This window comes from Gymnoscopelus braueri (genome assembly GCF_963280865.1).
Source record: "Gymnoscopelus braueri genome assembly, chromosome: 13".
Lineage (NCBI taxonomy): Eukaryota > Metazoa > Chordata > Actinopteri > Myctophiformes > Myctophidae > Gymnoscopelus > Gymnoscopelus braueri.
In genome coordinates, this window is record NC_137615.1 from 29,234,989 (window position 1) to 29,249,036 (window position 14,048).

Here is a 14,048-nt window from a genome sequence, read left to right on the forward strand (position 1 = left end):
TTGTATTCTCCCAGGAGTTTCACAGTGCATCAAGTAAAGCTGCAGCAACAGTGACCAAACCGCAGGTTCAGTTGCTCAATCCCATGAGCAGTGGTGTAAAGTAACTAAGTACATTTACTCAAGTACTGTACTTAAGTACAATTTTGAGGTATTTTTACTTTACTGGAGTATTTCCAATTTTCAGCATTTTCCTCCTTTACTCCACTACATCTCAGAGGCAAGTATTGTACTTTTACTCCACTACTCCAATTATTTGACATCTTTAGTTACTACTAGTTACTTTGTAGATTTTGATTATTATTACAAAACATCCATTACCCACTTCAGCCCTATATTAAATTCGGCCATTAGAAAATAGCTAAAGTATTTGAATACATTTAATACATTTCAAAACTTGTGAAACGGGACATTCTGCATAGTGAGCACTGTATACTTTTGGTACTTTAAGTACATTTTGATACCAATAGCCTACTTTTGTACTCAAGTAAATTTAGAATTCCGGACCTTTTACGTAACAGAGTATTTCTACATAGCAGAGTATTGATACTTTTACTTAAGTAAAAAAAAAAAGTACGAGTAAGAGTACTTTTTCCACCACTGGGTTGTGGTTGCTCAATCCCATGAGTGGATTGTTCTGCAGGCAGGGAACGTTTTTGTCTTCTTCTTCTTGGTGAGTCAAACAAACGGCGTCGGTCACACCCTTCCATCCCTCCCTCCCTCCCTCCCTCCCTCTCTCTCTCTGCCCGCCCGCCATGTTCTGGAGCACAGACTCACTAAACCACACACACACATACACACACATCCATGTAGCTTAGCATAGCAGCAACAAGCTCCTTTCCAACAGCAACTAAAATAAGTGCTTTATCCTGGGCATTCTTCCCTCGGGGGGCTTCGCCGATACGACACCTGACTTATGGGTTTATATGTGTGGATCACAGAGTAACCAGAACACGGTGGTAAGTTGTGGGGTTCGTGCATCTTTCTTGTGTTGTTGCTGAGTTGTTTTGTTTTTTTTTCCAGGGGGTCCACAGTCACACACACACATACACACTACACTACACACGCACACACACACTGAGTCTCCAGATTGGTGATGTCTCGCCTTGGCAGTCCGGGCTAACCGTTCCTGCTAAGTAGCTTAGCATGCTAGTTGAGAGTTTTTTTTTTTATTAAGACCCTGAACGTGTCGCTTGACTAAAAACTACATTTTTTCAGCAGGGAAAAGTGTCGACGAGTGTGGCGTCGACACCTTTTCGAGCTGGAAACGTGCGTTTTGTTGCATTGTGATGCAGATTAAAGTGTGATTAATGGAGGCATTACTCAGCAGCAGCGGTAGTATCGTTAGCAAGTTGGCCGGGGTGGTTGTGTTGTGTTGGGGCGACTCCCTAGTGCAGTGGCTCTCTCTAACTTTTTACATTTCAAGGTCTCCCCTTAACTCTGACAGTGTACAAATGGAACCAAATGGATCCTGACGGGTCCATTTGGTTCCAATTTGTACACTGTCAGGAGTTACAGACTTGCAAGGGTCAATTTTTAGACCCTCCTAAAAGGGAACCCAGTGTGAGTCCCTGGAATCCAGTTTGAGAACCACTGCCTTTAGTGTTTCACCTCATAGGAACTTTAACAGCTGGAGGTTATTTTCTATCTTTCAGTGAGTGGAGTGTGTGTGTGTGTTTTTGGGATGATGATCAACAGTTGGCTTTAAAGGCAGCGTACGGCTTCTAGCTAATATCACTTTGAAGCTTCACTTGACTGGTGGTCGCCGTGCGACCCTTCGACAAGTGACATTCCATAGAAATCAATGACGTTATTTTTGAACCCCCCAAAAAGTGTTTAAAAATGCGTAATTTTGTCTAGCGAGCCATTAGCCAGCGATCACTTTGATCAACTTTTCTCTTGCAGTGAAAAAAACAACACTTTAGAGTCGGAGAGCTGGAAGCCCCTCAGTCTGATGATATTATCATGTCCGAAAATAGCAGATATACAAGTTCAAAACAGGTTCCACTTCCATATGGTTGTAAATGTACTGTTAATGTGGGTTGCACATTACTGTGTTTTAGGTGTTTACTGCATGTAGAGATGCTGATATTAAGCTCTGACTAGTATGGTTTGTTTAGGTAACGTAAGTGGTGGTCAGTCATGTCCATTGGAAAGGTACATGGGATACTTCACTGTAGCATGCATTTTGAATCACCTTTAGCAACTAGTTTTAAAGTTGTGCCCATCCTTAAACTGATTGGAGCAGTTTAGAACACTGGCCAACACTAACCAACAAGCCCACGACTGTAGTAGTTCTGTATTTGCATCCTATCTAGTCATCAAGGAAGGAATTCTGCGCTGTGATTTATTTCACTCTGCCATGGAGCTGTTCGTTGATGGACGTTGTTAGTGGCCTTACTAGCCTACTGCTGTCATGACAACAACTAAGATGACTGAACAAATCAATTCACGACCAAATCTAAGCTTTCCTGACATCTTTCGGGTGAAGATGTCTAGGGGTATTAAAGCTCTGTTTGTCGACCCCTCTTCTACTAGTTAATGCTGCTGGTATTTGGCTAACTGTGACTCCAGGCTAACTATGACTGCTGTTTGCAATGCATGACTGGGTGATGTTGCAGCTCAACATTTGCTAGCTCTGTTTCCTGGGCTGCACTGACACTGAGTACGTATGAACGTGGCTGGAGGAGAGAGAGAGGGGCTGGGCTTTTGTCCATTGTCAGGACGATCAGTCAGTCACAGTGGGTGACTGATGCATTATCACCGTCCTCCTCCCGTTCCTCACCACTGGCTTTGTCTCTCCCGGGACCAGGGCGGACAAAAGGCTGGATGACGTGTCGATCTGAAGGGGGTGTCTTGTCCTGTCTCTCTCCTCACTTCAGCCCGCTTGATGTTCAGCCATGTGTGGCACTGCTCAGAGACACTGTTCTCACATGTGCTGGCTGCCCGGTTCTGTTTGGATCCGACTTTATATACAATTCTTAGCTTGTAGGAAGTTAATCCTCACACTGTGGTTTAGGATTGTTTACATGTTGCTTGTGGCCACCATTTGGTTGGAAAGTGTGTACTGGTGAATGAGAACTGAGAAACATTTGAGACTGGGTCATGAGTCATGACGTGAGTTCTGTTCATCGGAATAGATTCTGACACAGTTCTTGGGAATGAACTGGCTGGTTGACTTGATGTCCCTCTTTTGCACTATTTGGCTCTGACCACGCACGCACGCACGCACGCACGCACGCACGCACGCACGCACGCACGCACACGTGATTATGCAATCATTGTATCTCTACATCAGATTTATCCTTGCTGTTTGAACCTGACAGGGCAGGCCTGTTCTAGCTGTACTGCTTCTTAATCCTTAATGCAAATCACAGTTTACCTGGACTCTGCCAAGACACATACAAGTACACACACACACACACACACACACACACACACACACAATACAGTTTAGTTAGGCTAGTTTTGGCTGGACGTCATTAATGGGTGTCTTGTGTTGCTGACTCTGCCAGTGGTCACCCTCACTCCTTTTTGCTCAAGGGTCAGAGTGAGTCCAGTGGAGTTAGGTTAACCACTAATGGTTCTCACTTATTATCACTGGCTAATTTGACAAGTAATCACCAGGGCATTTTCACATCACTATTAATCAAAGTGTCCTAAATAACATTTGTGTATTTAGTACTCCATTATTACTTATTTTGAAGATAATAGTCTGCCTTAAATACTATTGCATTTTAGTCCAAGCCAAATGAACACCATCAGTCACTTAGACGGCTTGTTTGAGTGGTCATGGCTAAACATATGAATGTCATGATTTTAGGACCTTATCTTGTCTATTTTAATCTGAAGTGGGCATTATCGTAAATCAAATGTTTGAAGTAACTATTATGCTAGAGTTCTGCAATTTTTAGTCCCCCACTGGGCCCCCAGTAGGGGTGGGGGGAGTGAGTATTGGTTTGCACTCCCTCTGTCTGTCTGTCTGAGATCTTGTCCGGAGCATGTTATCTCCCATAAGGCCTAGCATGACCATAATGGTATGGTGCCATTGAAGCCAGTGTATCACATACCAAAAGTAGGTCACTGTGTCCCTAAACAATCCCTGCATGCTTTTTAAGTGGGGGACTATGGATTGGCCTGCAATACTTTGCCTTGCTAAAACATCATTGTGATACAGTTCTACCCATCAGTAATTATGCAACCCTGCTCACAATGTTAAATTAAGTGATATAATAGAAAACATTCTGATTTCCAGCACACACAATGTCATACAGTTGACTAGTCAGTTTCTTGAATGTGGGATTTGGCTAGAAGAGCCTTTACAGTCGATATGGAAAAGAATGTGGGCCTAATTTGCATGTCCTTCCGTTGCATCTAGCGGGGAACCCATTCCATGCTGTGTGAGTGTTGTTATGAAATTAATGCCGACTGTGTTGGAGGTGGAATGAAGGTTTGGCTGCACCATAAATTCAAACTGGCTTGTGGTTTAGCTACGCAAACACCAACAACTTTGCCATCATACTGTAAATACTAGGGATGTAAGTTACCATTGATCAGGGGACAGTTAATTATTGATTCTCAAATGTACAAATTAAATTGGTGAATTATGAAATGAATTGTGATACTCTTTAAACATCAGAGTGCATAATCTAGTTTTGAATTAGCTTGATCACACACATGTTTTCAGTGCTCCTACTATTAGATAATGTTTCTGATCTGGCAGAGTGGCATGTCTGCCCGTGCACTCGGAGGGAGTCCCGCATTCAGCTCAAAAGTATTTGTTTTGGGACGGTGCTTCTGGCAAGACTATGTTTAGTTTCAAATGGACTTATGTGAGTCATTGCTATAACAGTCAGATCACTGTAATGACCAGGTAGTTAGTGGTTTAGCCAAAAAGACTACAAAAATGAATGTATAGTATGACCTGATCCCGTGGCCTAAACTGAAACCGACTGAAGATAGATCTTAACATTTCGATGCACAACAGTGCAAGTATAGGGAATGGGCGGAGACTTGCCCAAAATGACGTAGTTCCGGTCACCATCTTTTTTGCTATGACTTACGACAGTTGTAGATAAGGAAGCGCGGTGTCAATAATATGATAAAGCCACCCTCCCGCGAGTGTAATATTGCGATTTAACAGTTACCATGAACATGAAACATGTCAAAATGTATTCATATTGCGGGACATTTCTCTCTCAAAATAACAACCTTTCTGCGAAAATATTATATATTCTAGTTTTTTTTCCTGAGGATTAATTGAAATACTCTTTTTCAGTCTGAATTTGTCTGGAATCTTAATTTTGAAAAAGAAAACAAAAAGAACAAAAACAAAAAACGTCTGCTCCTCAAAATATGTCTTCATACTGACATGAAGACAAGTGAAGACAAACTTATGGATTTTGTTCAGCAAATGTTACAAAGAAATGATCCCATTGGAATTATTAAGAGGCAGGAGTGTCACACTGACTGATTATAGTATGTTTATTTCTTTAGTCAAATCTCTTTCCATCTGTATCTGTTATTGGGATAAAGGCGATCGCGATGGGGTTGGTGGGGGGGAACTTAGACATTATCATTGTCTGTGTTCATTAAGAGCTGGAGCTATTTGAACCAGACTCAGGGTTCCATTCATAATGTGTTTAACAGTAGGCTCAATAGGCCATTGCTCTGATCCTGCTGGGGTCATCATTAGCACAAGCAGAAATCACCTGAGCCACTTATTGCCTTGTTTTCTGTGTATGCATCGATGCAAATAATTCGTCCTGGACCATGGACAATCATAGGGTGCTGGAAGTATCTTAGTCCTTTCAATTCATCACTCCTAAATTCTGTGTTTCAGGCGAAAATATTAAGCAAAAATAACAGGGAGTAAGTTGACACGGTCACTTATAAGTGAAAGTAGCTAAGCCAATAAAACCTCATGATAAACAGACCAGACCACTAAAATAATTTTAGGCTAGTCCCTGTCAGAATTTCATGTAGAGACTTGCTTTGTGGCGATATCTGTCAAAGTCGGTGCTTTGGCTATATTCACACTCTAAAAAGCCTGCTGTGCTGCAAACCGTGTCTACTTCTCAATAAAATTGGTTTATGTCTCTGCTCCCCAGGCTCCCTACTAATTTGTCCACAAATTGAGAAGCACTCCTTCCTTGCAAGTGTCAGGTTGGGCAGCGTGTAAAACATTCAATGTTGACGACGGGTGGAACTCTGAGCCTGACTGTCTGTCTGCCGTGAGTTCAGCCGGCGGTCATGTTACGACTGGGATCTGCATTACCCTGCTTTTAGTTGACGTACTAAGAGAAATAGAAAATGTGAAGTAACCCTTTCTCATCTTTTCTCTTTTGAGGCAATGAGCCGAGTGCTGACACTCATCCACAGCGACACAGCATGAGTAGAACGAGACAGTGGGACGCACACCTCAGCTAAATCAGCTTTGTCAGACTAGTACGTTTTAAGTTTTCTTTCTTGAGCAACACTCGTCTGCAATGTACACCCAATAATCTTTTCTAGTTTTCAGGTTTTCTCACAATTGTGTTTAACCTTAAGACCTGGAACGCATCTGTGTCACTTTAGATTTCTTTGGCTATTCAAAAATAGCAGATATACAAGCTCATAGCGCGGCACCGAGTGCCGCGCTATGAGCTTGTATATCTGCTATTTTTGAAAAATCGTAAAAAAAAAGGGGGATTTAGAAAACATTTTTTAGAATCGCCTCAGGTCTTAATGGGTTAAAAAAAAAAAATCTTTTACTTTTCTTGTCCGATGCTGTTGCTGATAGCATTAGCCAGGCTAAGAAAGGTGACCGGCAGGGTATTTGACAAGGATTTGAAGGAACTCCTCTGCCCACCGCCACATATTAATGTGCAATGAAACACTTCACACAGACAGATCTTGCCTGTGTGCAGTCTTCCAGGCCTTGGAACTGGGACGATATAACGGGGAGAGGAGGTGAGGGGACGAGGGGAGGAGGTAGGGAGGGAGGGAGTGGGGCTTCCGGGGGAGGAGAATGGGACAGGCTCTCCTCTCTTCCTCTTGTCTGCTGTGGGTGAATAGGTGATTATAGCAGCAGATGTGTCATTAGGCCTGAGTTGTATTCATACGGATGCAGGGGGGGGGGAGCAGGGGGCACTCCACAGGAATCACATTTCGCTGGCTTTAACCCATTCAATCCCGGAACGTGTCTCTGTCATTTTAGGTTTCTTTGGGCTATTCAAAAATTGCATATATACAAGCTCATAGCACGGCACCTGAGAAAATGTGTGCAAATCTTTTAATATATATATATATATAGTATACATTTTTAACTCAAATCTTTGCTTCTGCATGGGGGTCCCTGGAACAATTTTTTTTTGAGATAGGGGTCTGAGGCTAAATACATATCGTTTTGGGTGGTCCTTGACATGAAAACGTTTGAGAACCACTGATATTATAGCAATATATGTAAAAAAAAAAACTAAAACAAACCTGTTAGGATTTAGAAGACACTTGTAGAATCACCAGTAGCAAAGATTTGAGTTAAACATGTTCGCTTTAAAAAAACATATATATTCAAAGATTTGCACACATTTTGACGATTTCCCCCCCAAAAAATAGCATATCTACAAGCTCAGGTATATCTGCTATATAAATAGCCCAAAGTATAAAATAATGGTTATAGCTAATGCTATACAAATCTAAAATGGCACAGCATGCGTTCCCGGATTGAATGTGTTAAGTGAATTTACGGGATGTGCCAAGTTGTTTTGTTACCCCCATTCCCCCTGCCCCCTCTTCTCTCCTCACCCTCGTCCCCCCTCAGCTGTCATTCCGCAGCATGGCCAAGCAGGAAGCTTTGACATACACGCACACGTGCGCACGCAAGCACGCACGCACACACAGGAGCACTTGTTGCCTTGAAATTTTAAATAGTTGTGCTGCAAACATACAATATGTAGAGACACACATAAATATGACAGACGCACAAACAAACTAACTCTACCATTTTTCTACATGGAAACGATTCTGACAATTTTGCAAAAATAATTGCGATTAGGCGATGATGTAATAATTGTGACAGGCCTACTGGTTGCAGGGCGTGTGTGTGCATGCTGTGACTTCCTATCACATTACTGTCTGGGATAACTCACTATGGGCCTTCCTAGAGCTGGAAAAATAGTGGAGAAATAGTGGACTGATGGGAGTGCTGCACTGAGTATTGACAAAATATTTATATTTACATTTCCTTTGCTGAATGTTGAAGTGCTAATATGATTTGATACTGCTTGAGAACAAAGCTTTTTGAGAGTAGAACATTCATTGCTCATGCATGCATGGTTTGTTTGATTTGCAGTGCACATAATCAAACGTCACCAACTTTCCACTTTAATTTTAGGGCAGGGATATTGTGTACATTCTATCATTTAAGATTGAATATGGGGCCGTGTCAACAGAAAGTGTTTTTTTTTGCAAAATGCGCTTTGGATATTATGTCTGCGCTACACTAGGCATGTTCTGATTTGGTTAATGGTGAGATTATTTAGATTAAGAGATTTGAATTTATCGTGAAATTGTTCTTCGTCATACACTAGGATGAATCAGCTTTTGTTGAGCTGCAAATTCAGTACCACTTAAACCCTCTATACTTGAAATAGCAGATCTACAAGCTTCAGCTTGTAGATCTGCCTCCCAGAATAGGGATGCTGGATGTACAAGTGGTTAACAAAAGTGCCATTTTAAGTTTTAAGCATAGTTTGATTATCTCGATAATCGTTAATCGCAAAAAAAAATTGCCACATTAATCGTGACATGTAATTTTCATCCCATCCGTAGCAGAGATATTTTGTCTCTCTCTTATCTCTGTTCTCCAAGTGCTCACCAAAATGTTGCTTCATAGTTAATGTTATGGATATCATTTTTATTATGATATTACAGATAACATAATGATGTTGAATGGAACTTGGCACTGTGAAACGTCACGGCAAGCACTGACACTGGGAGTTGGATAGAGGAGACTTCGTTTTAATGTTTCACCTTTGCCATTTCGGTAAAACTCATATTTCCAAATACAAGAGGTTAAATCTTTTTATACTTAAAGATCGTCCATGCAGGCATTGATTTAACTGAGCTCCGTGCGTGCAGAAACGTAACTCCCTCTGTAAAACATGATGGAAGCTTATTTAGTCCGACAATGGTCTTTTATTAAACCATGTGATTATATATTATTCATGGTCTTAAGCTCAACACACAAACTGTAGTGTGTTTAGTTTGTGATGAAAAACAACACGTCAGATTTCTCTGAATATCCTGACTTCTCAGAGGACTCGTAACCCATTAAGACCGGGAACGCATCTCTGTCATTTTAGATTTCTTTGGCTATTCAAAAATAGCAGATATACAAGCTCATAGCACGGCACCGAGTGCCGCGCTATGAGTTTGTAGATCTGCTATTTTTTATTTTTTTTGAAAATGTGTGCAAATCTTTGTATATATATATATATATATATATATATATATATATATATATATATATATATATATATATATATATATATATATATATATATATATATATATATATATATTTTTTTTTTTTTTTAACATTTGTAAAATATTTTGTTCCAGGGACCCCCAGAAGCAAAGATTTGAGTTACAAATGTTTGCTTTTTTTCTCCACGATTTTTCAAAAATAGCTATGAGCTTGTATATCTGCTATTTTTGAATAGCCCAAAAAAAAATCTTAAAATCACACAGATGCGTTCCCAGTCTTAATGGGTTAAGTAGATTATAGCCCATTTGTTTCCATTGCTATCTCATATGAATAATACCCAGACTGCTGAGTGTGTCTTTTTATGTATGCACCATGGGCTGGGTAACCCCTGATGTAGGGTTATAGGAGGGTAGACAGCTGTGGCTGTGTGTGCATACGCTTTCCCTTAAGGTGTGGGTGCTGTGCGTGGGTCAGGAAGTGAGTACCAGCTGGGCTTCTAATCTAGCAGACAGGAACCCATGACGGGACTCATCGGTTGACATCATTTTCAGGTTTCAACTTCAAATGCTTTGACTCAAACCTGACGGCCATCAAGGAAAGGAAACACTTTATTTACTCACTTGGCGCTGGTTAGAGCTGAGTCATTTGTCCTTCGTTCATTTTTTACTATTGTTCCAGGCAGCCCTCAATTAGTGTGAGGGCTGGAACATTGACTGTGTAAAATAGAACATTTATTATCTCGCAATATACTTTCCACAGTCTGGAACACTCATAGTTTTAAGATAGCTAGCTAATGCATTAATATAAGATGCAAATACTTAGTCATTGGGGCTTATCACAGTATGATTAAAACATTTCCCATTCGCATTCGTCGTCTGACTGAGAATTTGAGCCCAAAACGTACTAATATGCAGACTCTCTGTCCATGCAAAGCAGATTTCACACATTGTTCCAAAAATGCTCAGCTGAAATTCTTTAACACACACTTTTGCTGCACAAGTGAGAACTCCCCAGCAAGGGTTTAGCAGGCTACAAGAGGATGTAGCTATCTTCTTTGATTTTTAGCTTTTTCACAATATAGATAGTTTAAAATTGTAATGTGCAGGTTATTACTGCAACAGTCAGAACTCATGTTTAGTAGCTGTGCTTTAAACTTTCAGAGGTGCAAGCTGGGTCATTTGCAGTACATGAATTACATGTACATGAAGTGTGCAGAGTTCACAGGGATACGGACGGTGCTGTTGAATAATAGATACAGAGAAGAGTTATTTCTGACTCGAGACCTGAAAAGCTGTGATCAGCAGGATAGTGTTTTTGTGAACATGGCTTCCAGTAGCCTCCGTTTTGGCCTGTCCCTGCACTTGAAACCTACCCGGAGATCAACACCTTAACCACCTTAAACTTCCCCTAAAAGCCTGGGAAAGCCCTGACCACATAGAGCTGCCATCAGTTCTTCTCCAGAATCTCCACACCCTGCCTTGTATGTCATTTGCCGTTCAGACAGGTTACTTAAACTCAAGTGAGATTATCAAAGTGGAAGACACGGTTCACATTGAAAGCACACCCTGGCCATGCACAGTTCTAATATGTGGGTGGTATAGATCCTGATACTCACAACAATGAATCGCATATCTGGTGGTTTGCAGTGGTTTTTTAAAACGAAGGATCTGCTTACGGCAACATTGTTAGGTGTTGTCTCTAGCGCATAATAATACAAAAGGATGCAGAGAACTCACTATAGCTGTGTCTGCGGGACACGCACTATTTCATCCTGATGCTACATTGTTAAAAACAAATCCATGTTAAAATCATACTAAAACATCCCTCCCATCAAGAGGTGGACTCCCATTGGCCATTTATAAGTGAATATGCTCAGTGCAGTAGGCACTGTGCATTTACAGATGTTTCTGCACGAGAACGAGATGAGTGAATCTTAAATCAATAATGCAGAATCTCCGTTCTCCATATGCCTGCTCATCCAAACTTTATGGATGTGATTTTGAGACTACATCACTGGTACAACTCTTTTGCAAATCTTGCAATGGCGTGCGTGATATCCATGGGCCCACCTTTTGTATCTTGTTTAAACTTGGTTATTCCCAAATAGGCTATGTCACATTTTCTTTGTGACAAACTCCGTCTTTGCTCTTTTGACGGAGCTAACAAGCAGGTGGACTGTCCTTAAGGTGGATCAGTGACAATCTCAGCAGCTAAACGGACAACGTAGTATACTATAAATTGGCTGTGTCTGACTATACTTTATATTCTATATACAGATGGAAAACTATATTTAGTATGTTCTGTACTGTATACTTCACTGTGTTTACATTGTCACACAATTTTATTCATAAAAATCTAGTTGATTATGAATTAGTATGATATGATAATGTGACATTTTTATTTGACCAATAAAGTTTTAAGATTTGGGATCAAACACGAGTTAAACACCAAAAAACACACATTATTAGATCCACACTAAATTTCCACTTGACTGTCCACCCGTGGGTCCTGTGACTCACTACATTAAAAACAGTTCAACATCACTGATGCAAGACGCTTAACCACTTGAACCCCAACATCCATCTTCTGGGGCAAACATTTGCCAAAAATAGCAGCTGTGTGTTGAATGTGAGAGTGTGTGCACGTTGTATGTGAAGTGAACCTGCCTATGTAGGTGAATCTTAACTATAATGCACTCTTTAAATAGCAGGGAAATACTGTGCACGGGGACTGCACCCGACGTTAGACAGGATTTAATTAGCTGGTCTAAGTGCAATCACTTTTTCTCAGTCCCCTTAAGATAGCAGGATGCTCCAACAATTTGCCTGACCACAGCTCATTTTAAGACCATGGGTGCAAGTACGTTTGGTACTTACACAGCATGGGGACTGGTGTGAGAATGACAACTGCGTTGGTTAGTAATGACACCTGCTCTGCACTGTGCGTGCACTGTTTTGCGGCAGGTGTAAGAGGGCGGCAGGCCCGATGTTATTAATTAACCTTTCTGTTGCTGGTTACCTTCCCAAGTCAATGTAGTGGTCAGGTTGGTAGACTGAATTAATTCTTTGACCCTATTAGGGGCATTCTGGGTATACACTCAGAGCTGCAGAAGTTACTGTTGAGCTGGTATTTATAGACGGTTGTTTGACTGTAATGTCTTGCTACGCTATCAGATGACGGGTAACTTTTACCTTGTACGCTGATCAAAACAAGGAATTGTTCCTGTCTGAATGAAGGATGCTGTAACAAGATGTGCAACATGTTGTGATGATTCTCTCTCCTTCTGTCTCTGCCAATAGCTCAATAATAACAGGTGACATAAATCAATGCTTGTTTTAATTCTTCATTGCCCTCACCTCAATTGTTTTGAATACTGATGATGATTGAATACTTTATTGCCGATTTCTAAGAGAACGGGTAAAAACACGCTAAATGGATGACACAAAAAAGCCAAAGGCTTGTTTCCATTGTGGTCCATTAAACATTTAACATTCAACACTCAAACAGCTGGACAAAGCAACAGTGCAACAAAAACTACACAAAAAAAATAAAAATGTACAGTTTAAATTCATGATATTAACATAAAAGGTGGTGGGGGGGGACATGGAGGTTGTCGCTCACAAGAAGTGAGCCGTGTGGTTCATTCATTGTCTCTTCTCATTCACCAACCAGTTGTCTGTCTGTCTGTGCTTCCTAGGTGATGGCGTGGTCGTGTGTGCAGCCAGCGCTCTGCGTGTGGAGATGGTTTTAACAGGCGCTGTTCTGGAGGACTCGGGAACACCACACTGGGCTGGAGAGGCCTCGTAAACAAACACAACAGGCATACAACACGTGCTTGTACACACAACACACATCTGCACGTGTGCACGCACACACAGGCCACCTTCGTGCCGGGACAACGGACACGGGTGTGCGTATAACACAACCTTCGCCCTGGAGTGAGCGCACGCACTCAAACACACAACCCAGTGAGTGACGGACTCACTAAACCCACCCTGCCGTGACTCCTTCGAGTCTACCCTGACTCTACTCTCACAGTCTGAGAGCGTAGCGTACGTACCCTCTCTTTTCTCTCCGTCTCCGCCCCTCCCCCTCTTCCATCATGCCGAGCTCCACCATCCGCCGGCAGATGAAGAACATGGTGAACAACTACTCGGACGCCGAGAAAAAGGTGCGCGAGGCCACGTCCAACGACCCGTGGGGTCCGTCGTCGTCGCTCATGTCGGAGATCGCCGACCTCACCTACAACGTGGTGGCGTTCAGCGAGATCATGAGCATGATCTGGAAGAGGCTCAACGACCACGGCAAGAACTGGCGGCACGTCTACAAGGCACTCACGCTCCTGGATTACCTGATCAAGACGGGCTCCGAGCGCGTGGCGCTGCAGTGCAAGGAGAACATCTTCGCCATCCAGACGCTCAAGGACTTCCAGTTCGTCGACCGTGACGGAAAGGACCAGGGCATCAACGTCCGGGAGAAGAGCAAACAGCTGGTGGTGCTGCTCAAGGACGAGGACCGACTGAAAGGGGAGAGGTGAGATGCACGGGCAATGCATGCTGTGGCACACACATGGGCACACCAA

The 14,048-nt window shown here is 42.0% G+C and overlaps 1 protein-coding gene across 4 annotated transcripts in view; it reads left to right on the forward strand.

Annotated features, from left to right (window-relative positions):
• Window positions 1-771: 771 nt before the first annotated feature.
• Window positions 772-14,048, forward strand: part of epn2 (epsin 2) — a 38,518-nt gene continuing 25,241 nt past the window's right edge. For 3 of the 4 annotated variants that reach the window (XM_080446138.1, XM_080446140.1, XM_080446141.1), the window contains exons 1-2: window positions 772-956; window positions 13,164-13,999. In XM_080446138.1, coding sequence (XP_080302264.1) covers window positions 13,569-13,999 — 431 coding nt within the window. In that variant the 5' untranslated portion in view covers window positions 772-956; window positions 13,164-13,568. Of the gene's footprint in view, window positions 957-6,346; window positions 6,445-13,163; window positions 14,000-14,048 lie in introns of all 4 variants that reach the window. The other variant, XM_080446139.1, reaches the window with a different exon arrangement.